Here is a 26,034-nt window from a genome sequence, read left to right as displayed (position 1 = left end):
AAGTCGTTTGACCAATGCTTGTAATTTCTGCTTCTTTTCATCTAATTGCTCTATCACTTCTTGTTGTGAGATTTTACCTAACTTTTTTCGTTTTTTGTCTGATATTTCATTTCTTATAAATTGTGTTAGCTGTCTGATGTCTTTTCTCAGTTTTTCTATTCTGATCTGTAGCCTGTGTTGCCATGCTGGTTTTGTGGGTTTCTTCTGTGTGTTGGTTGGTTCTGATCTCTGCCTAGTGTGTATATTTAGTGTAGTGAGTGCTCCTATATGAACCAGTAGTTGTAACTCTTCCATAGTTGTATTTTCATTTATTTTGTTGTGTATGATTGTGTTGATAGTTGTTATTGTTTCGACTTGTGGGTTATTTGGTGGTCTATGCAAGAATGTTCTAATGTCTGTATTTGTGTCTGTGTTCTATATACGTCAACTGAAATTTTTTCTTCTATATTTAACATGTGTGTCACTTTGTGTTCTATTTGTGCTAGTTCTGATGGCTGTCTTCAGATTTCGTTTTCCTCTTATTGTTTAATTGATGCATGTTGTTCTTGGTTTGTTTGCTCCGGGATGTTTGAGTCCATTACTGTATTTTCTTCTTCTTCTGATTGCACATTATTTTGTTCCAGTATTTGTTGTACTTGTTGTTCGATGTTTTCTAATTCTGACTGGGGTATCCTGTTATTTTTTATTATTACACGGATCTGATCAGCTAGTCACTGTTCTGTTAAAAATTTTAATTCAGGGTATCTGGTAATAAATGTTGCGTATACTTGTGATCTGTATCCAGTTGTGTTGGTTCCTAAGTTTGTTGCTTGGTAATAACAGAACATGACGTGTCAGTTAACTTCATCTGACCATTTCATCCTCTGTCTTTGTTTTCCTTCTAGAGTGGTTGCAGGAAGCATATCCTGCAAAACACCTGTATTTGGATTTAAATTATTTTCCGTGTGGCTAGCAGTGTCGTTACCATTGTGGACGGGTATAAGGTTCAAGCGTCGTTCCCGACCATGGCAGCGCTTGTCAGAGGCTTCATTATTATTATTATTATTATTATTATTATTATTATTATTATTATTATTATTATTATTATTATAGCACCATCAGAGAAGTAGATCAGTTTGTTTATGGAAGGGAGGTGCAGTTTTATGTAGTTTGTTAACTGAAAAGCATGCACTGCTGTAGCGTTGTGTTCACGGTAATCACTTATTACACAAAAACTGTGACTTTTCAGTTCATCTTGATGTTTATAATAGAACACAAATAGGTGAGCTGTGGCCTGCTTGTTTATCTAGTGGTGGCCTGGTACTTCTTGAACAACAAAGGAATAGTTTTCAGAAAACTCAGCAAGAACTAAACATTCATCAGGTGCCAATGTTTGCTCTTTGTCTTTCAGAAATTTACTGTGAGCTGTGGCATTAAAATTATGCATTTTTAGGTTTTCAGGGTTAGCTACCAACACTTCAAAAAACTCTTCCCATGGTTTTGTAATTGTCACCATTTCCATTCTGTTTTGTCATCTTTTGTTTAATCCTATATTGTCTGGCATCAAATTGTCTTCTTCAGATTCTTCAAACGTGTCAAGTAAAGCTTGTTTAGCTGGACGGTCTTGACATTTTCCCATGATCATACAATTGTAACTGTGAATATTGCTAACGAGAACTTCTAAAAGGTCTCTACAGGCAACACTAAGATTGGCACCATCTATCATCAACTTTACATTCTGGTGATACAAATAAACAAAAAATTATGGGTGCGAGATGTCCCTGCAACAATAAGTCATTTTGGTTTCAACTCTTAAAATTCCGACCTTCAAATTTTAATGTCAGGATTTTCCTTGTTGATTCCAGTGAATAGTTCATTTAAATCACACAATTTTAACCTGTTTTGTCTTTGAACATTAGTATGATTTTCTTTCACAGAAACACAATCTTTCTTGTCAGGCATCAAACGGTTGTTATTATCTTCAAAAAACCTAATTACATTTTTGATTGTGTTTTCATCTATGAAATTAGATGCATTTTTCTTTTGCCATGCATGTAAATTTTCTTCTCTTTTACTAACTGCCCTGTTAATTTAACCAAAGATTCTGACATGTTAAATTCATCACTAAACTTCGCTCACTTCCAAGAACTTGGCAGTAAATTGATAATCTTTACATTATCCTCTTTGTTTCAAATAAGACATTTAGTTTTTAACTTTTATATCAGATTATCATATTCAGTCAGAGAATTTTTAGAACTTCTATTTGGTTTAATGCTACTACTCTTTTGAAATGAAACTTCCAAATTCTTTTTGACAGAAGTTCCCACTTTATCAGTTGCTGCATTCAATGCAAAAGGTCTTTTTTCTCCACTTAGTTTTCTAATTTTACTAGCAGGTGATACAAATAGGATTTCACAAGCTAAATCCATTTTTTTATTGTTTCTGATGAGTCACAATTTTTTTTATCTGAACTATCATGATCCCTTTCTTTGTTGATGACAAATATATCGTAGAATAACATGTTGGATCCAATGACCTCCTTGGTATTTTGTTGATAAAAGGGCTTTTATTTTTAGAGTAATGATCAAATGTTGTTTCTCCCAAACCATTTGTTATAAGCTTTTTATGTTTCTTAAAAGGTTCCAAGCAAGACTGGCCAAAAATGTGATGAATTTTTTAAGTATTTAATTCATGGTACTTGCAAGTTGAGTTAACCTCTGAGCCAACTCGTAAGTAAAACAACACTTTTTCTTCTTCGCTGTAATCTTCAATTAAAGTAATGCCCTTAGGGAACACTCCATACACACTTTTGTGGTAAGCTTTATTAGTAAGAACACCAATAGACACTGAGATCCCATTGTTAAACTGTGCACTTCAAGAGCTCATTGACCGAGCGAGGTGGCGCAGTGGTTAGACACTGGACTCGTATTCGGGAGGACGACGGTTCAATCCCGCGTCCGGCCATCCTGATTTAGGTTTTCCGTGATTTCCCTAAAATCACTCCAGGCAAATGCCGGGATGGTTCCTCTGAAAGGGCACGGCCTAATCCGATGATACCGATGACCTCGCTGTCTGGTCTCCTTCCCCAAAACAACCCAACCCCAAGAGCTCATTGTTAAGTGTGTGTGTGTGTGTGTGTGTGTGTGTGTGTGTGTCTGTGTTCAGACTTGTACAGGCTTCTCAGTGAGCCTGTGCAGACTTACAGATTCTGTCTACTGCCGTGCTGTAACTTTCTGCAGAGAATTGTTTCAACAAATAATCATTTGTTGCTTTAATTTCATGTGATTTTTTTTGTGTGTTTAAATTATATAATTGATATACTTTATTCCATTAGTCCAGATATTGCTGATATTAAAAAACAGTATTTTTGACTCATATTTTTAATTATTTCATAGCTTTCTATTGAATCTCAAAGTTGAAATTTATACTGAAGTTTAAGATCTATGAAGTGTGTAAGTCTTACATTTTTATCTGGTCCCCTAACAAAGATATTGCAGGCCAAAGAATGAAAACATCAAAAAGTCTGGTGTTTTTTTTTTTTAAATAGTGTATTATTTAAGTGTAAGCTTCTCACCATTGTCGGACTATATAAACAGTAACTATTCTGTGTAATGTAATAACACAAAAAATATTAAGGCTGCGAAATTTCTCCTTCTCTGGAAAAATACTGTTCAGAAATAGAGTTTTTGTAAATTTGCGATAAATAACTGAGTGATTAAAAATATATTAAGAAATATATTAAGCTAGGTGAAAATGGTTTTAATTTATAGTCCAGTGTTTGCTGTACTAAATGTTTCTTATTTGAAAATGCATTACTGAATAATTTAAAAAAAAAAAAAATGCAGATGCTTGTAAATGTAAAAAACCGCTTTCGACCTGAAACAAAAATGGCCACTGTTTCTAAATTATAAAAATAAAAGTTTTCTGAGAAAGTTTTTGGCGTATCAAATATTAGAAAATTCACCCAGCAAGTATCAAATTTTTCTGAGATGGTTGAGTAACCTTTCTAAAGATGCAACATTATTTAAGCAAATGCGTCTAAGCATTATTATCAGGTACTACAGACCCTATATTTTAGTAGTAATGAATGCACTGGAATTGTCCTCCCACTCCGACGACGATTTCTGAGTTCTGTGTTAAATGCAAGAAAGAAGAAGAAAAATGGATGTGAGCAAAAATAAAATAGAGTATGAACAATATGCTTACAATGCATTTGAATCAAGCAGTTGACATTTGGAGTCATTAGTAGTACAAATATACACAAGTCCACACAGCACCATGTGACTAAAATAGCTAAAGTTTTATATGAAACAAACACACATGTGAAATCATTTACTTCATCCAATATTACAAATGCGAATGAAATTAAAGTGGAATATGAGAAACACATTTAAAATGCAACTCAAAGAGTACAATACATGAGAATTCATAATCAGGAACACAAAGTATAGGTTGCGACGTGCTAAAGCGCAATTATTTGCACTTGACAATTGCCGCCCTGTCATCATTGAGGTATAGGTTCTACAAATAAATAATTTTAGAGTCAAAGAGCAAGCACAGTGTCATTTACAAAATTTTTTTAATACTGTAAATCCCAGTAACGAGTAGTTAACCTTAGTATTTGATTTATAAAAATGTTTCCAGGTGTGTACTTTACCACTAGTCTGAGACCCACCCATAAAGTAGAAATGAAAAGCAAGAATAAGGACTTTCATGACATATATCCCTGTATTTGAAGTTCACTGCCACACCAGTAGTAGTGATCTGTTGTTCTCTGTATTGTGACATGGGTGTTGCAATTCTTATAATTTTTTTTTTTTCTGCATAGCAGTCAATGGTGTGGGTCATACTGCCTTGTCAATCAAATCCAAATGGATCTGCTAAGCTCTGTCAATCAGAAATGTTATAGCTACTGTTTTTTTGGGTCACTAAAGAATTTTATTTGACAGAACATTACTATTTATTTTGAAGCCTACTTTGAAACATTAAGAATGCAAAGACCGATGATGCAAAAGGAATGAGCCAGTTTCTTTGCTACTGACTTTGAGCTTTTGCATGGTAGTACCCACACACAAAAATTGTAGCATTTTGATTGTCAAATTGGATGTTTTTTAAACTTCCACACTATAGTTGAGACCTGGCTCAAGCATATTTCCAACTCTTCATGAACTTGAGGAAGAGGCTTGGCCCCAAACACTCCATTAAAAAAATGTCAAGATGCTGCCACATTCTTGCTCTGATCTCAGTTGGCAGAATATTATGCAGACAGAATTTTTCAAGTTTTTAACATATACAATAATTGCTTACATAAAATGATTACTATATGTAAAAGGAATAAAAAGATGCAAATTTAACATTTATAGTATATTTTCATTAATTACTCCAGTATTTTATTTTTAGCTTAAACAAGATTACTTTGCAGCTAGCTATTGTATATTGAACTCAAATCTTCATTTGTAGTTCACCAGTCAGTCTTTGTATGTACTGTTGCTGTGTAAATCTCATTATTTACATGAGGTACCATGCCTAGGATGTTTGGTAAATTTTGTTGTTTCCACAGTGTTCATAGTGTTTCATAGTGTTCTAAGTTCTCACCAATCTTAACGGGTGTGCTCTGTTAATATTGCTGTTGCGAGAAACTTAGCTAAACAGAACTATTTTCATCAGAGGAAATAAATATAACAGTAAGAGTGCAGATGATACCTGATTAGCATTCCACCTCATAAATCAATACTGTTATTGGATGCCATATGTGCTTATTAATATCACTAATTCATCAGTTCATGTTTTCATATGCTTCAAAAGTTTATGAAAAGTGAAATGGAGATGTATAGAATATTGTCGGAGACAAAGAAATGTGGGCATATTTCAGTGATCTGAATCAAAACAGCAACTGACCGTGGGGTGCTGTCAAACAGTGGTATAAGTGAAATACCCTTGGACTCTAGGAAGAACATAGTAATTCAAATTCCAAAAAACACAGGTGCTGATAGATGTGAATATTACTGAACTATCAGTTTAATAAGTCATGGGCAGAAAATAGTAGCACAAATTATTTACAAACAAATAGAAAAACTGATAGAGGCTAACCTCAGGGAAGACCAGCTTGAGTTGTGGAGGAACTGTAATGTTTACTGGCTTGGATGTAGGTTGAAGTTTCTTGGTAGCATGCGAGGAATTGAAGTCTCATCCACTGAAATAATTTTAGTTGGTAGTCGTGCAGTTCAGTGACAAACACAACACACGAGTTGTGTCCTACTGATTTTCATCCAAAAACAATGTCATTATGCGACCAAGTAAAGCAACTTTTCAACTAATAAACACCACCACCACCACCACCACCACCACCACCACCACTATCACTACCACTACCACTTGGTAGTAGCAAGTCTACACAGTTAGTTCATTTTGTCATTACAAGGTTCATTTTTGCATATCACTATCTTACAGTCCATTGAATTCGTTCCCAACACAGTAGTTATAGTAGTCCATTAATACAAGTGCAGCATTTAGTGACACTGACAGTTGCTCAAAATAATACAATACATTAACAACATCTGCACAAACATTTCCTGTTGTTATCCATGTATAAGATAGTAAGACACTAGCCATATGTAGTCTGAAATAGAAGTTACTGTACACAGTGAGTCACTGATTCTTACTGATGTGAATACCATAAAACTGCTACCATGATCATAACTGTGGATGCACTTTCATTGGAACATTATTTTGTTGATAATGGTACAAAAACTTTTACTAGATGTTAACTGGGTGTTTGACTGGTGCAAACACATTAAGGATAATTCTTATTCATGAGACTGGCGGACTTTTTAACATGCAAACATTCAGGAAGGTGTTTACCAGCTGGCTGCCTTGGGTGGACTGAAGATTTTTGGGTTGGAAGGGTTATTTGTAAATGGGCATAATGATGTTTTGTGACCTTGAGAATCACATTATAGTTAGTAAAATTGCAGGGTGAAAATTTAATAATGTAGGTAATCTATTGGTGCCAGAAGTAATTTGGTTTAATGAAAATTGCCATTACTTTTGCTTAGCACACTGTATACATCTACAGTGGATTACCTATTTATGAGTAAAGTAGCCCCATTTCAAATTATGTTAGTTTAGTCAATTTGTTGATTAAGGGGTTAACTGAATAATGAATGGTGGCATCTGGTTCAGAAAAGTTAGGGCAACAAAACTATGAAGTCAAAATTTGGGGTTTAATAGGCCTACTGGCTCAAATGACAAAAGTAATGTTTGGCATTTGCGAACTTTAATCATGAGTAGCTTTAAAGTTCATTAGTTTTTAAAAAACTGAACTGGGTTGCTGGAAAGAATGAAGTGCTGGCTTTCTAATGAGTGGTGTCAGTATTTTCAAATCTATTGATTGGCTCGTCTTGTTTTTATCATTACATACTGTAGTAATGATTTCAGTTACCAGTTATTCTTCAGTAACATAGTGTCCAGAAAACTAATTAAATCATTGTGAATTGAAAAGTACTCATTGAATTACAGATTAGTGAAGAATATTGTATGTACAGCATTTCAGCAGTTTTGAGTGTATGTAGTGTGTACAAAGTATGTTTAGTTAGACAGAGCTGAAATATAAAGACAAAAAAATTAATTATATGACAGGTTTAGAATCATAGCAGTTGGTAACAGTTCCAGTTTCCTACATTTCAAAACTTCGGAACAAGCAAGACAATACAGACCTTAAGACTTAACTTATAAATTTGTCATTTGGTTTAAAATAAGGTTTTGATAATACTGACTGGAATACAGTCTTCAAAATACTGGAGGTAGGAGGAATCAAATACAGGGGGCAAAAGGTTATTCACAACTGGTGCAGAAAGTGTGGGGCAGTGGGTGTAATAAAAGTTTTGACGTGATGTGGGTATTGTTGTATGTACAATAAAGTTCGCCGTCTTATTCATGAAAGCCTCCCAACTAATTTTGTGGTCAGCCAGAAAGCAAAGGGAAACATACTAACCTTAGTTTCCAGTCTTCACGGCCACATCCTGGTCCAGCCCACTGAAAGAAATGTTTTTATTCTCCTTCTACTTAGCGGGATTAGGACTATGATTTTAAATGAAAGTATAAAGTTCTAGTTAATACATATATTGAGTAAAGTCTCTCTCATACAACACTTTTAAATTCACTGTTTTTAATTGACAGTAAATCTTTCTATCATAAATAGCACAACTAGCAGTTCAGAGGCAACCTGTATGGCACATTCCTACCAGATTGTCTTTCACCCTGATTAATAATACTCAATTGAATGTTCAAAATAAATGTTCAAAATTAATGCTTGCCACAAAAGTGGAAATAATATTCACCACTTGCCACACGGATTTGTTACTGCATGTGGGGTGTTTACTGCAGAATTGATGGCAATTTCCCAGGCCCTTACCTTTATTAAACAGTTCCAACTGAACCGCGTTTTGTTATGTATGGACTCAATGAGTGGCCTTCAGGCAATTGATTGGTGTTTTTCCCGCCAGCCCTTTGTTTCGGCCATTCATGACCGTCTCGCTGATCTCCACCATGCTGCTTGTTCCGTTGACGTCCTTTGGGTCCCTGGCCATGTGGATATCCCAGGTAATGAACTTGCTGATCGTTTGGCTGGGGGAGCTTGCCTCTCCCTTCTCTGTAACCCCTCCAGTGGTGGATTTACTGCTTCATATCAAATCCCACTTCACACAATCATGGTCCAACTCTTGGGAGGCTACCTCCCTGTCTAATAAACTTTGTGCGATTAAGATGACACCTGTCGCCACGTTCTTCCTTCCGCCTCTCCCAAAAGGATTTGACCATCCTGTGTCATCTCCACCAAGCTGACCCATGGTTTTATTTTGTGAAATGAGCCACCCCCACTTTGTGGTTGTGGAGCCTTCCAGTCAGTAAGCCACATTTTGGTGGAATGCCCCCTTCTTTTGGCTCTGCGTACTAAGTACAGACTTCCCCGCACTTTACCTTTAATATTGGCAGACGATTCCCGGATGGTTGAACTGGTTCTCAGTTTCCTCCATGAAAGTGGTTTTTATTTTCAGTTCTAATATTTTTAATCTCCCTCTGAAGTAGGGGCAGTGTGGTGAGGGTTGGGGTGTCTCCCACTGTAAGGTGTGTTTGGAGATTCCTGACTCCCATCCCTGGCCAAGATCCTCTTTTCTCTCCCTTTTACTCTGTTTTTATCGCTTTTTACATTTGGTTAGTCTCCTTTTACAATACGCACTTTTACATTCTAGCGGTTGAACGCTTTTGAATAGCAGGTGGTCTTGCCTGTACTGCATGATGAGAGGTGGGATATTTCCTGCCTCTAGCATAGCCTTGGGGTTGCCAATTTACTGACTTCTCTCCTTTTGTTTTCACTATTGGCAACACGATTGCACTTTTACATTTTTTAGCCTTTTCCCTTTTATCGTTATGACTCTTCTGTGATGGAAATCCGTCCGAATGGACCACCTTCGAAACAAGGGACTGAGATGACCTTGCTGTTTGGTCCCTTCAACCCCAATGAACTAACCAACCAACCACATGGATTTGTAATTCTCACGGATGGCACTCTAACAGTTGCTTTGGCGAATTCTAAGTTATCCAGGATGGTGTACAGTCCTCGCGAGTTCACTATCCGCTTTTACCACAAATACACGATTTCTAACAGTCCGTCTCTGACGTCATCCTGGGCAGAGCACGATCCGACGTTTAATAGACGTGGATCTTACAGTGGCTGAGTGCGAAGTGAACCTTCCTACTGCCTCGCGGGCTGTATTTATATAGGTGCTGCAGCAGACTGCCAGGGGAGCATCTGTTATCTGCCTTCTGCATACTGCAGCAGCCTCAGAACGACTGCTTTCTTGGGTACATAATCTTTAATAACATATTTAGGAATTAATTCAAAATCTTAATTTTTACATGTATTCAAGTAAGTTGTTTGTAAGCACAGGAAAAGTTTCAGCTCACTTGAATAAAAACTTTGCCTTCTAGAATTTTTATAGTGGAGCTAATGGTAGATCGTTACCTCTGAACCATACTTTTAGTAAAATTGTATTGGCTGTTATTAATAATACAACTCTCAAATTTGGTTTAGCTCTATTATTGAGTAAGTTTTATCATCTACTTTAACCAAAATTCTAGTATTAAAATTACAATTACTTAATCTACTACAAATGGGTATATTTTTGCTAAAAAACTGTACTCAAAAACTATAAGAGGTAGCTTAACATAATCTCTCAGTTATTATTTTTAGGGTGAACTGAAGCATAAAACAAATTTTTGCTTTTCTAAGTCCAATATTTAGCGCCTTCCATTTTTCCTAAAAATGTGGATTCTGGTGGTATTTATCGCTCTTTAGCTTTGAAACTTGCACCACTTATTTATGAGCCCTGTAGGCACCTTCTGACCAAATTGTGGCTTTTTAGCTGTATTATTTAGTGCTTCTTATTTTTATCTTAAAACTGCATTTTTGTGGAAACTATCAAGCCTAGGTACATAAAGACTTGATATTAGAAACATTATTATACTAAATTGTATCTTAACAAAGGTTTGAACGTAAATTTTGGCTTTTAATTTTATACTTAATTGTGGTGCAATACTAGTGTGCTACACGCAGATGCGTTAAGATGCTGTGGCGCTACTAGCAGTGAACTGGGGTAAGTCCCAGCACATTCGCTTGCCTCTGTATCTCACACACAATACAGTGCTTGCTTTGCTTCAAAACCATACTGCAGTTACAAGAATGAAAGGACATGATAAGGAATCAGTAAATCTCCACCTACATACATACTCTGCAAACCATCATAAGATGCGTGGAGGAGGGTACATTGTACCACTGCTAGTCGTTTCCTTTCCTGTTCCTTGGCAGCAGTAGAATTGTTCTGCAGCCAGCTTCAAACACCAGTTCTCTAAATTTTCTGAATAGTATTTCGTAGAAAGAGCTTCATCTTCCTTCCAGGGATTTCCATTTGTGTTCATAAACCATTTCTGTAATACTCAGAAGTTGACAGAACATCTAGTGGTAACAAATCTACCAGGTTACATGTGAATTGCTTTGATGCCTTCCTTTAATCTGACATGGTGGTGATCATAAACATTCAAACAGTAGTGTTCTGTATGCTGTCTTCTTTATAGATGAGCTACACTTTCCTAACATTCTCCAAATAAATCAAAGTCAACCATTCGCCTTCCCTACTACTGTTCTTATGTGCTCGTTCCATTTCATATCACTTTGCACAGCTACACACAGATATTTGAGTGACATGACTGTGTCAAGCAGCACACTACCACTACTGTATTTGAATACTACAGGATTGTTTTTCTGACTCGTCTGCATTAAATTACAATATTATACATCTATAGCAAGCTGCCATTCATCACACCAACTGGATTTTGTCATGGCATCTTGTATCCTCCTACAGTCACTAAACGATGACATCTTCCTATAAACACCAGTGTCATTGGGAAACGGCTGTAAATTGCTGCTTACACTGTCTGTCAGATCATTTATGTATACAGAGAATACGAGCAGTCCTATCACACTTCCCTGGGGTACACCTGACAACACCTTTGTCTCTGAACACTCGCCATCAAGGGCAACATACAAGTCTTTGAGCCACTCACATAATTTAGGGACCTAATGTGTATGCTCAGACCTTCATTAAGTCTGCTGACAGGCACCATTTCAAATGCTTTCTGGAACCCTAGGAATATGAAATTGCCAGTTGTCCTTCATCCATGGTTTGCAGGATAACATGTCAGAGAATGGCAAGCTGAATTTAACTTGAGTGATGCTTTCTAAATCTTTGCTGATTTGTTGACCATAGCTTTTTCACTTCAAGGAAATTTATTATATTCAAAATTGGAACTTGTTTTAGAAATCTGCAGCAAACCAATGTTCAGGATATTGGTCTGCAATTTTGCAGGTCTCTTCTTTGCCCTTCTTATGAACAGGAGTCATATGCAGTTTTTTCCAGCCGCATGGTGCTTTGAGCTAGGTGAGAGATTCACGATAAATGCAAGCCAGGTAAGGGGCCAATGCCATAGAGTACTCTCTGTAAAATCAAACTCGGATTCCATCCAGACCTGGCGACTTATTTGTTTTCAGCTCTTCCAGTTGGCTTACTACATCAAGGATGCCTATTTGTATGGCATCCATTTGGGAGTCTGTGAGACGGTCAACTGACAGCATGTTTGTATGGTCCTTCTGCAGGAATGATTTATTGAATTTCAAACTTTGTCATTCCTTTTGTGATGTGGAAGTCGTCGTAAGCTTTGTGCATCGATGTTTTTACATACACACAAATTCCTACAAACTGTTGCCTGTAATCATTTGCGCATTCTTCTTTTGAACCGAGAGTGCAACAGTCCGTCTTTCTTCAAAATCTTCTGAATTTTGTTATTAAATCATCACTGGTCTTTTTCATCCTTAACCACCAACTCAGCACATACTTCTCCAGAGTGTGATTAACAATCTGTTTAAACGTTGCCCCTAATTCCTCTGCATTCTTAATATTGGAACTAAGCGATGTCCATTTATTGTCTAAGTAGGCTGCTAACAATTTCATATCTGCTCTTTCTAGCAGAAATACCCTCCTAGCCCTCTTGATTGACTTATTAACTTTCGAAATCGTAGTTGCCGTGAGATATATTATCTTTGGTAACCGTAGTCACCATGATGATCAGGTCAGACCTGTTCATAGCTACAAGGTCCAAAATATTTTAATTACTCATGGACTTTCAAACTAGTCGCTCAAGACAGTTTGTAGAAAGGAGTTCAAAAATACTTCAGAAGGTTGACTGTTCGTACCACCTGCAGTGAATCCATAGATGTCCCAGTCTATACATTGTAGGTCAAAGTCACCTCCAACTAAAATTACGTGTTCTGGGTGTTTCTATGCTACTGAGCATACACTTTCTTTCACGATTCTAGAACTGTCACAGATTAATCATGTGGCCTTAATATGTGGCATATAATTGCCATGAGCTTAGCTGAGGCTGCTACTTGCATCCAGACAACTTCAGTCAGACCCAATTTTGACCTTGATAGACAAACCTTTTTTGTTGATGCTCTTCCTCCTGTGGTGTCTAATCTGTTTTTTCTATATACGTTCCAAGCCTTGCTAAATATTTTGGAGCTTCCCTGTTCAGACTTCAATCAGCTCTTGGTTTTGAGAATAATTTGAGTGCAAAACTTCACTGGAGGGCAGTAAATTCAGGAACTTTGTTACAAAAGTTCAACAGTTCACTGTTACAATTTAGACAGTGGACGTGTCTTTATTTTGTACGCATTCTGTTCTCTGTATATCAAATGGTGAGTAAAAAGTGAGACAGGTATATAGCCTGTCCTGGATGTTATTCAGTGTTGTAGACATTGAGCAAGTCGTGAAGACGATGATGTATTTGGGAAAGGAATTAAAGTTCAGAGGGAAGACATAAAAACTTTTAGGTTTGTTGGTGACATTGGAATTCTGTCAGAGATAGCAAAGAACTTGGAAGAGCAATTGAGTGGAATGGATAATCTCTTGAGAAGAGATTGTAAGATGAACATCAACAAAAGATAACGAGGGTAATGGGGTGTGGTCAAATTAAATCAGATGATGCTCATCAAATTAGATTAGGAAATGAGACACTAAAACTAGTATATGATAGAGGTGGGGCATTTGCAAATGAACAGGTCTAAAGGAACAGTTCACTAAAGTTAATGGAAGGGCCAAGGAACGACTTCTTAAGAGTGATCGTTCACTTCGGTCACTGCTAGTCTTGTTGCCAGAATGGAACCATTAACTGCAGCCAGTTTCATTTCTTGTTCTAGTGCCTCCATTTCTTGTTCCTGCCTTCTTCTCGCTCATTCCAGTTCTGGCACTCCTAATTCAGTATTGAGTTACTTGCTTTTTTAACTGCACTCACCTGTTGTCATTCTGTTTCAACCCGTTTTGAACAACTGTACAACACTCAACTATCGCAAGGCATCATGTTGTTATCTACTTAATTCAATGACTAGTTTCTAAGATAACTTCTAATCATTTTTTTAAATTGCTGTGGAAGGACTTTACATAAAACTTGGTAATTTCACATTTCTTCCCAAAATAAACTGTATCACATAGGGAGGCTCTTATTTTTCAAGTTTGAATTTTTCTTTGTGCTACCCCAGTATGAAAAGAAGAGGTGCTCCTTCATTTGAAAAAATATTGTTCAGGAGTAGTTTGTAAACTGAAAACTTTATTACTTTGTTTCATTATTAATACTGTATTGTTGTACTTTTAATAACATGACCCGTAAACTGACTACTTACTTAGGGTGTCGGGCAAATATGATGAGAAAATCAAACTAGGTAATTTACTACTTTTAGTTTATTAATTATGTGTAGTTTGTTGGTGACACCTACCTTTTTATTCGAATGTAAAGAACATGTCTTGAGGAGCTTTTTGATCAAATCTGTTTCAAGACACACTCACTTTTTAGAAATTAACTATATAATCCCATTATTCATAATAATGGGATTTGACTGGTCTCTACTAGAATCCTTATGTTTTTCATTGCTTCATGGTTCAGCGCAGTTTCCATTTTTTATTCAGAGGATTAAGGCAAAATGACACAGGACAAGCGCTGTAAAAGATTTTCCAGTCTTTCTGCAGCCACATTAGGAATATCACTATCACTGACTTGACTTGAAAGAATTCTGAGTTTCAAATATGGTGTTTGGCTTTTGAAGTGGCACAGGACCATACTGTGACATATATGGTGGTAAGCAAAACAAAAAGATAATAAATTGCAGTCTGTTCTTGTGGTCGTAATTCAACTTCATCACGGAGCATAAACTTTATCAGTATTGTTGTAATGACTTTTGCCATCCACCTTGCATGATAGATAACACTGAAAGATACTCCATGAGATAGTTCTTCAAGAAAAGAGATCTCAGTTAATTAAAAAAAAAACTATCACTGTAATCCTCTTGTATACCGTATGCCTGAAAAGTAAATAACAGATGTGATATGTTGTTAAGGTTTGAAAAGAAAAAAATCTTCTTCCTTTTCTCACATGAAGTTCCTACAATTTTCCAGCGTATTTGTGTAGTTCCCACCATTACTAATGTAAAACATATAATTTCAATATGCAGTTTTTCAGCTCCTGTGTCAGAAGTCATGATGTTACCAAACAAATCTCCACTTCTCGCACTGCTAGTACTGCACTGTGATGCATAGTCAGTTTACACACCCACACATTCTAACAGGAAACTGTTAATGTTGGCTTGACAGATGAAAATTTACTTCCAGTTATTTCATGCTCGTAATGCTGGCACAATTGTATATTATTTTCTGTAAATGAAGTGAAAACAAAGGCATTGTATTTGCTATGACTGTAATCTTACATGAAAGTGAATAATGACTGGGGGTGGTCTGTGCAGGGTTATGAACAGGTTCTGTAATTTGTACTTCCATTTGGCCTGTCCCTCTTACCTTTCTTGTCTGGCTTGCAGTCACCGGCTCATTCACTTCATGCAACAACTATGATGCTTTTTAAGAAGTCCTACCCTCCCCCTCTCCCTCCCCCTCCTGCTCCTTGCTCCTCCCCCCCCCCCCCCCCCCGCCCCCCCCACTGCATCTCTCACACCAACCAGTGCTTGTTGGGCTGCATTCCATGTACAAACAAGCTGTGTGAAGTCCATATAGCATGTAGAATTAGAAAACAGGAACTGTGAATGAGTGAAAATGAATGGTTGACAAAGAGGAATGATCTCTATTGAACTGGTTCCCGAAGATGGAGTTTGCCCCTCTCTAGTATGAGTTTCGCTATTGGGGCAGAAAGTTAACTGATGATGGCTGAAGTAATTAGGATACAAAATGCAGCCTGGCAATAGTTAGAAAACCATTGCTGAACAAAAGATGTGTGTTAACAATGAATATAAATGTAAATATTAAGAAGTCTTTTGTGAACGTATTTGTCCAGAGTTTACCGATGTTTGGAAGTGAAATGCGAACAATGAGTAGCTCTGGCAAGAGGAGAATAGAAGCTTTTGCAATGTGGTACTACAGAATAATGCTGAAGATGAGATGGGTAGATCATGTAACTAATGAGGAGGTACTGAATAGAATTTGGGAGAAGAGGAATTTGTGGCACAATTTGACTAGAAGAAGGGATTGGTTGATAGGACACATTCTGAGGCATAAAGGGATCACCAGTTTAGCTTTGAAGGGAAGCATGGAGGGTTAAAATCATAGAGGGAGACCGAGAGATGAATACAGTAAGCAGATTCAGAAGGACATAGGTTGCAGTAGTTACTCGGAGATGAGGAGGCTTGCGCAGTAGAGTAGCATGGAGAGCTGCATCAAACCAGTCTATGGACTGAAAACCACCACCACCACCACCACCACCACCACCACCACCACCACGGGATACCAATGGTAATATTAACTATGAAAGTGCCACTGAAGGGGAGTCACTAAATACTGTTTTCTGAAATTCCTTACCAAAGAAGGTGAAGTAAGTATTACATAATACGAATCAAGAACTGCTGCCAATATGAGTAACTTAGTAGATACCCTTGGTGTAACAAAGCAGCTTAAATCACTTAATAAAGGAAAGTCCTCTGGTCCAGATTGTATATCAGTTAGGTTTTAACCTACTTTCAGAGTATATTGACACAATACCTCAGTACTTAGCAGTCATATACTACTGTTCGCTCGGCGAAAGATCTGTACCCAAAGACTGGAAATTTCCACATATCACACCAATAGTCAAGAAAGAAAATAGGAGTCATCTGCTGAATTACAGACTTATATCACTGACATCAATTTGCAGGATTGCGGAATATATACTGTGTTCGAACATTACGAATTACCTCAAAGGTAAGGGTCTGTTGACATGGTTGGCAGCATTTCAGAAAATATTGTTCTTGTTAGACACAACTAGCTCATTATTCACACAAAGTAATGAGTGCTGTCGACAGGGATCTCAGATTCATCCCATGTTTCTAGATTTCCAGAAAGCTTTGGACACCATTCCTTGTGAGACACTTCGAATCAAATCAAGTGCCTATGGAATATCACTTCAGTAGTTGTGTGACTGAATTTATAATTTCCCTTCAGAAAGGTCACAGGACTTCAACAGAAAATCGAGTAAAACAGAAGTGAACTCCAGTGTTCCCCAAGGGGGTGTTATAGGCCCTCTGCTGTTCCTAATCTGTATAAATGATTTAAGAGGCCATATGAGCAGGCCTCTTAGACTGTTTGCAGGTGATGCTATCATTTACCATCTAGTAAAGGCATCAGAAGATCAAAACCATTTGCACAATGACTTGGATAAGATATTTGTATGGTGCGAAAAGTGTCAGTTGTTTCTGGATAAGGAAAAGTGAGATTATCCACATGAGTATGAAAATACATTAAATTTTGGTGACATGGCAAATCACACAAATTTAAAGGCTGTCAGTTCAACTAAAATCTAGGACTTAAATTTATGAACAACTTAAGTTGAAATGATCATGTAGGCTATGTTGTGGATAAAGCAAACCAAAGACTAATTTATAGGCAGAAGACTATTATTTATTAGCAGAAGACTGAACAGGTGTACTGAAGAGACTGCCTACATTACACTTGCCCATCATATTCTGGAGAGCTGCTATACAGTATGGGAACCTTACCAGATAGGACTGATGGAGAACATCAAAAAAGTCCAAAGAAGGGCAGCTTGTTTTGTATTACCATGAAACAGGAGAAATTGTCATGGATATGAGAAGTGAGATGGGGTGGCAGCCATTAAAACAAAGGCATTTCTCATTGTGACAGGATCTTTTCACAAAATTTCATTTACCAACTTTCTCCTTTTGAATGTGAAAATATTTTACTGTTACCAACCGACATAGGGAGAAACGATCATCATTCGGAGCTCATATGGAAAGATTTAAGTGTTAATTGGAATGATAGAGAAGCAACTTCCTGGCAGATTAAAACTGTGTGCCCGACCGAGACTCAAACTCGGGACCTTTGCCTTTCGCGGGCAAGTGCTCTACCATCTGAGCTACCGAAGCACGACTCACGCCCAGTCTCACAGCTTTATTTCTGCCAGTATCTCGTCTCCTACCTTCCACACTTTACAGAAGCTCTCCTGCAAACCTTGCAGAACTAGGACTCCTGAAAGAAAGGATACTGCAGAGACATGGCTTAGCCACAGCCCGGGGGATGTTTCCTTTCTGTAAAGTGTGGAAGGTAGGAGATGAGATACTGGCAGAAATAAAGCTGTGAGACTGGGCGTGAGTCATGTTTCGGTAGCTCAGATGGTAGAGCACTTGCCCGCGAAAGGCAAAGGTCCTGAGTTCGAGTCTCGGTTGGGCACACAGTTTTAATCTGCCAGGAAATTTCATATCAGCGCACACTCCGCTGCAGAGTGAAAATCTCATTCTGGATAGAGAAGCAGTCTGAAGGTAGTTCGAAGAATTGTCTGCGAGGCACTAAATTTTGGATTGCGGAGCAGTGATGTAGATGTAGATAGTATGTACTCCTTATGGCTTAAGGAATGTTGAACAATTTTTGGCATGACCCGTAGTACCAGGTATGTATTATCTAGCTTATATTCTTGAGTTGGGACTTAATGATAAGCCATACACAGTTAGTTACAAGTGTGTTGCAGTGTTGAATAATTTGTGGCACTCCATTGTTGTGCCACAGTTTTCTGTCATTCTCAGTATGTACCCCCCGCCCTATGTTATCCATGTAGCATCTCCTCCTCCTCCTCCTCCTCCTCCTCCTCCTCCTCCTCCGCATCTTCTGAGAGTTGTATATTAAGCAGTTATTTGATTAGCAAATAAAGTTTTTCTTCCCTTTTGTCTTGGAAACAAGAAATCTGACTTTTATGAATATGTATGATCATGTATGCCTTAAAACTTCTTGCTGTAGTATATGTCTAGCAACCAAGATCCTTTTTGATTAAATAGTATACATGCTTTTTATGAAGAAATTATTTACAGTTGGTGCTCACTATTTGCTGTCTCCTTCCTTTCTAGGATGAATTTGAAGAACTACGTACATTTGAGCTGTTAGAGCAGCAAGCAGCAAACTCAAGCTTTTCTTCCAATTGTTCCTTTGTTGGCCGTATTCTGCAGATTTCTACTCAATCAAGTTTCAATGTGAATTGTTATGGTACAGAGGAACTGGAGTCACATGCAAATTTTATCCCAGTGAATCCAGTTCAAAACACATCTTCTGCAGTGAACACAGGTATTATTAAACAATATCCTGAATTACAAGACCCACTGCATTGCACTAAACAACAAATAAGTGATGTTGCCAGAAAGATCACTCTCCTTCAGGAAGATATGTTCAAATTCAGTGATGACCATAAGGATATTGCAGATGATAAAACAGTTGAGCAGAATAGTTGTTCTGAGGTTGCCAATTTCATTCAAAGAATTTCTCACCCCCAGAAATGTGTGGAGTTAAAAGATTGTAATGAGATTGAAACTGATGAAGAATCTATTAGGGAAGAGAATTCTTTAACATCAAATATCCTTCATAGAGATTTGCAAGAACAGATTAGAAAAGTCCTAATAGATGATTTCAAGGAAAGGAAACACTATAACTCAGATACAGAATGTAGTATCCTTAGTGAAACAATGTGTGTAAGCATTGCAGAAGATCCACACACACATTCAGAGAGAGAGCAGACTATGTTTTGTGCTCAGAAAAACTCGCATAGTAATTTTGAAAGTGACAAGTGGGAAAGCAACAAATATAGTCCTGTAAAACAGGAGGCTTATGAAGCAGTTGCTAGTTCAAACAAGCGAGTGACACCTTTACCTGATTGTACACCTTCATCAGCGCAGTTTGGGAAAGACTATCAACATACCAGTGATAGATACACACATCAGCCAGGTAGGTTTGAAAATTAGCTTATTTTACACATGGTACATTTATTATGTCTTGTTAAGCTGTCAGCAGTTAAAACCAAAAGTATTAGAACTACTGCATAAATTTGACATTTTAGGTGATTCAGAAGATCTTAATCTCTTGAAGAGCGATCTCCTTCACAAAAGGCTCACTGAGCTTGATGCAGAAATAAGTATTTATAATGAAGAAAAACTTAAATTGTGTGCACTCAGAAAAGAATATGAAATAATTATTCAGGAGCTGCTCAGTGAAAAAGAAACACTGAAAAGCCTCATAGATAAAGAAAGAGCTGCAATAAACATAGAAAGAGAAGAAATTGCAGAGGAAAAATGTCGTCTTGAGCAGTACGAGAGTGAATTAATGAAAGAGAAGCATGTTCTGGAAGGCTTAAAACAGGTATGTAAATTGATTTATAAGAGAGAGAGAGAGAGAGAGAGAGAGAGAGAGAGAGAGAGAGAGAGAGAGAGAGAGAGAGATATTATATATTTGATTTGTGGTGTTAAAAACCGTACACAAGTTCGAATAATTTGTTTGTGTCTATCAGTCTTTAATACATTAAATGATATCAATGGGTATATGCTGGATGGGGCTCAATGTGTGAAGTTGCTAGGCATTTAGATCAGTCAGTCAAACTGAGGTGGCATGAGCACATGAATAAGTTATCCAAAAAGCTAAGTTCTGCCTGATTTGCACTTAGAAATCTCTAATTGTGTTGGCCTGCAGACAGGATTGCACTCAGCACTTCGCATATTTTGACGCATGTCAGTACTGTCCTATGGCAAAATCGTCTGGGGGACTGAAGCTAAGGTAAAAGAATTTTTTCTGCATAAATGTTCAATAAAAATATTGTGTGAAGTTTGTAACTTATAGCGTATCAACTACATGTGCCACTAGTATTTATAAATTATTTCCCCTCCAGAAATTGCTCCAGTAATTTTAATTAATTAGTTTGATGTTAACTCTCAGAAAGGCTGCACCTAATATTAAAACAGGAAGTATTATACCTCTCATAAGGTTACGTGGGTCACTCATGAAACTTGGTATGCCAATATCTTCCTCGATTTTCAATGAGAGTGTTGCATAGTGCAGAGGAAGTCATGTGATACATACATTGTTGTTGTTGTGGTCTTCAGTCCTGAAACTGGTTTGATGCAGCTCTCCATGCTGCTCTATCCTGTGCAAGCTTTTTCATCTCCCAGTACCTACTGCAACCTACATCCTTCTGAATCTGCTTAGTGTATTCATCTCTTGGTCTCCCTCTACGATTTTTACCCTCCACGCTGCCCTCCAATACTAAATTGGTGATCTCTTGATGCCTCAGAACATGTCCTACCAACCTATCTCTTCTCCTGGTCAAGTTGTGCCACAAATTTCTCTCCTCCCCAATCCTATTCAATACTTCCTCATTAGTTATGTGATCTACCCATCTAATCTTCAGCATTCTTCTGTAGCACCACATTTCAAAAGCTTCTATTCTCTTCTTGTCCAAACTATTTATCGTCCATGTTTCACTTCCATACATGGCTACACTCCATACAAATACGTCCAGAAATGACTTCCTGACACTTAAATCTATACTCGATGTTAACAAATTTCTCTTCTTCAGAAACGCTTTCTTTGCCATTGCCAGTCTACATTTTATATCCTCTCTACTTCGACCATCATCAGTTATTTTGCTCCCCAAATAGCAAAACTCCTTTACTACTTTAAGTGCCTCATTTCCTAATCTAATTCCCTCAGCATCACCCGACTTAATTAGACTACATTCCATTATCCTTGTTTTGCTTTTGTTGATGTTCATCTTATATCCTCCTTTCAAGACACTGTCCATTCCATTCAACTGCTCTTCCAAGTCCTTTGCTGTTTCTGACAGAATTACAATGTCATCGGGAACCTCAAAGTTTTTATTTCTTCTCCATGAATTTTAATACCTACTCCGAATTTTTCTTTTGTTGACTTTACTGCTTGCTCAATATACAGATTGAACAACATCGGGGAGAGGCTACAACCCTGTCTTACTCCCTTCCCAACCACTGCTTCCCTTTCATGTCCCTCGACTCTTATAACTGCCATCTGGTTTCTGTACAAATTGTAAATAGCCTTTCGCTCCCTGTATTTTACCCCTGCCACCTTTAGAATTTGAAAGAGAGTATTCCAGTCAACATTGTCAAAAGCTTTCTCTAAGTCTACAAATGCTAGAAACGTAGGTTTGCCTTTCCTTAATCTTTCTTCTAAGAGAAGTCGTAAGGTCAATATTGCCTCACGTGTTCCAGTGTTTCTACGGAATCCAAACTGATCTTCCCCGAGGTTGGCTTCTACTAGTTTTTCCATTCGTCTGTAAAGAATTCGTGTTAGTATTTTGCAGCTGTGACTTATTAAACTGATAGTTCCGTAATTTTCACATCTGTCAACACCTGCTTTCTTTGGGATTGGAATTATTGTATTCTTCTTGAAGTCTGAGGGTATTTCGCCTGTTTCATACATCTTGCTCACCAGATGGTAGAGTTTTGTCAGCACTGGCTCTCCCAAGGACGTCAGTAGTTCCAATGGAATGTTGTCTACACCGGGGGCCTTGTTTCGACTCAGGTCTTTCAGTGCTCTGTCAAACTCTTCACGCAGTATCATATCTCCCATTTCATCTTCATCTACATCCTCTTCCATTTCCATAATGTTGTCCTCAAGTACATCGCCCTTGTATAGACCCTCTATATACTCCTTCCACCTTTCTGCTTTCCCTTCTTTGCTTAGAACTGGGTTTCCATCTGAGCTCTTGATTTTCATACAAGTCGTTCTCTTATCTCCAAAGGTCTCTTTAATTTTCCTGTAGGCAGTATCTATCTTACCCCTAGTGAGACAAGCCTCTACATCCTTACATTTGTCCTCTAGCCATCCCTGCTTAGCCATTTTGCACTTCCTGTCGATCTCATTTTTGAGACGTTTGTATTCCTTTTTGCCTGCTTCATTTACTGCATTTTTATATTTTCTCCTTTCATCAATTAAATTCAGTATTTCTTCTGTTACCCAAGGATTTCTACTAGCCCTCGTCTTTTTACCTACTTGATCCTCTGCTGCCTTCGCTACTTCATCCCTCAAAGCTACCCATACTTCTTCTACTGTATTTCTTTCCCCCATTCCTGTCAATTGTTCCCTTATGCTCTCCCTGAAACTCTGTACAATACATATATGGAACATTATGTAGAGAAGGTGGTAGGCCACTATGGAGTGGCAGGCACGTGTCACAGCAAGCACATGTGGCCAAAAGGGATTTGAGTATCTGCTGTGCTAGAAAATTACATCTTTCTCGAATTTTCTAGAATCCTCATGGTGCGTTTGGAACATCATAGTGAGAGAGATGCTAGGAAGGGTATTGATGATTTCACAAAATAATGCACATAATTAATTAATCTTTCACATTAACTATCATTTCTTTCATTCCAGAATAAAGCAGGGAGTGCCTTAAAGGGACCTCACAAGGTCAACGGCACTAAATTAGTGAATATCAAATCATCAGTTTATAAATTTAATGTTGACAAATTTAAGGAACATCACACAGGTTATCAAAGCTCCATGATCTGCTTACATAATGTAAAAACATATTAACCATCACCCTTTAAAATTTTAACTTTAGTCCTAGCGATGAACTTTCATAACTTCTCTTGGGGTTTGGACTATATTCTGAGTGTTATGAACTGGTTTTGTCTAGGTGCAGGATTTAGGTTTGTATATGTACATGTTTATGTGTCAATCAGACAATGACTTTCCTGTGAATGAACGCATTCTTTGACTGTGAGAATATTCAGAATTATGGCAATTCCCACTGTTTAGTCATGATGCAACTACATCAAGATGTGTGAGGGCTTCTGACACTTGGCTTAGCTTTTGTGTATTTTTTTAGTATCCCATAACTTTTGCACATTGTAATGACCTAATGGCTGCATGAGGAAGTATAAATTCCCAATATATTAACAAGTTGAGTTTGTAAAGAAAAGTACAAGTCCATGTTCCTTTTTGTACCAGCAACTGAAACCCCCATATGTTAGTTGCAATTATTACTTTTCAGTTTTGAGTTCCAAAGTCAATTCCAAGTTAAATTATTTTGGCAATATTCAGACTAATGGTTAACCTTTATACATTATAAGCGTTACCCTAAAGATACTTTTTAAGATCCATGTAATTCATATGCTCCTGCAGTGTGGTATTGAACATCACTGTATTTACCCAACCCCTGTATTTCTGCATTGCCAATGAAATTATGACTGTGTGCCTTGCTAATAAAGACTGTTATGTTTATAATCTGGGCAAATTTATTTCAGGAGACTATCACTTCCTTCCCTAGCTACCTGTTTATTGTATTCTGAAAAGTGTGATTACATCACATTTTAGTAACAATGAAGCAGTGAGACTACCTTTGGATGCAACTGTTACAGTATATGCAAATCCCTAGGTACTCAGAATCAAAGTAAAGGAATACCTCATTAGAATGTTTAAAATCATTGACGTAAATTCTGTATAGTTCTGTTTGAATTAATCAACTTTTGTGTTTGCCCATATGTAGACAGCTGATAGCGGCATGTCTGAAGTATGAAGTATGGTGGGAAGAAAAGAAAAGAACTTAGTAATAAAAGAGGAGCAGTATCAGGGTCTTTTTTAAGTTAAGAGGCTGTTTTTTTTTTTGCTAATAATACATCCATAAAGTAGTACTGAGGTAAGTCCCATAGTGATGTGTGAGTAGGTTAGTACCAGTCAGAATCGCCATGAGATTTATAGAACACAAACTATGAATGTATGAAAGAATGTGAATATTTAAGTAACTTTAGTTGAGTTTTTTGAAATAAAGTTGTGTAAAACGCAGAAAAGTAAGGCAGTTAGATTCTTGCTTAATACTTTAGATGTTTTAACTGCAGGACAAAGAGAAAGGAATTGAGGATATATGAGTTTTTTTTAAATAGTCTGAATTTTTTGTGTACTGATAGTTTCACAGGATATGCACATTGGTAAAACTGTGAGCATTTTTGTAATTTATGAGTTTTGAAAAGTTATCTGAGAAAACAATGATACAAAGGAGCAGATGACAAAGAACAGTTTTTCCTGTTAAATTTATAGTGGAAGAATGGAGGCAGTCTGACAGGTTACTGCGGTAATTTTTAGACAGGCTGTATTACAGTTTTCATCTGCAGACAGAGCACTTGTGCAAGTTTAAAGTCAATAAACTCGGAGAATTCATTGTTGCCATAGGGGCTTCAGTTGTCATTCATGTGGCACCAGTTGCCATAAACATTTAACTGGGAAAATACTACTTTCATGCGACTTTCTTATGGTTTCAAAAGCTGACTTACTGAGTTTAAAAGCCTTGAACATTTGTGGACTGCTTTCAGGATATGTGTGAAACTGTTTTTCGGTGAATTTTGTGTTTGGGAAGAGGGAGGAGGAAGAAATACATTGGAAGACATGGAGAGAAGGTAGTGTCCAGAGCTTACAGTGCTGCGGGAAAACATTGTTGCTGTGGAATATCTTACTCGAGAAGACAACAGTGATATCAGCTGTCTACATATGGGCAAAAACAAGAGTTGATGAATATAAACAGAACTACACAGAATTTACATCAATGATTCTAAGTATTCTAATGAGGTATTCTTTTACTTTGATTTTGAGTACCTAGGGATTTGCATATACTGTAACAGTTGGATCCAAAGGTAGTCTCACAACTTCATTGCTACTAATATGTGATGCAATTACACTTTTCAGAATACAATAAAGAGGTAGCTAGGGAAGGAAGTGATAGTCTCCTGAAATAAATCTGCCCAGATTAGAAAGATAATAGTCTTTACTAGCAAGGCACACAGTCGTAATTTCATTGGCAATGCAGAAATACAGGGGTTGGGTAAATACAGTGATGTTCAACACCACACTGCATGAGCATATGAATTACATAGATCTCGGGCATTTGTCTTCACAGTCGTGCTTTTATGTGATGGCCGTAAGTCGTGCTTAAAAAAGTATCTTGATGGTAATGCTTATAATGGATAGAGGTTGACCATTAGCCTGAATATTGCCAAAATAATTTAACTTGGAAACTGACTTTGGAAATCGAGACTGAAAAGTAATAATTGCAACTAATATATGGGGGTTTCAGTTGCTGGTACAAAAAGGAACATGGACTTGTACTTTTCTTTAC

General features: G+C 37.3%; 1 protein-coding gene across 6 annotated transcripts in view; it reads left to right on the top strand.

Moving 5' to 3' along the window:
* LOC124721633 (centromere protein J) overlaps nucleotides 1–26,034 on the top strand; it is a 280,955-nt gene that overhangs the window by 108,438 nt on the left and 146,483 nt on the right. For all 6 annotated transcript variants that reach the window (XR_007006363.1, XM_047246696.1, XM_047246697.1 and 3 more), the window contains exons 5-6: nucleotides 18,977–19,844; nucleotides 19,957–20,255. Coding sequence is in view for 5 of the 6 variants with exons in the window: in XM_047246696.1 (XP_047102652.1) it covers nucleotides 18,977–19,844; nucleotides 19,957–20,255 (1,167 nt within the window). In the remaining variant the exon portion in view is untranslated. The remainder of the gene's footprint in view (nucleotides 1–18,976; nucleotides 19,845–19,956; nucleotides 20,256–26,034) is intronic.

This window comes from Schistocerca piceifrons, chromosome X (genome assembly GCF_021461385.2).
Source record: "Schistocerca piceifrons isolate TAMUIC-IGC-003096 chromosome X, iqSchPice1.1, whole genome shotgun sequence".
Taxonomy (NCBI): Eukaryota; Metazoa; Arthropoda; class Insecta; order Orthoptera; family Acrididae; genus Schistocerca; species Schistocerca piceifrons.
This window is presented reverse-complemented; position numbering and strand designations above follow the sequence as displayed.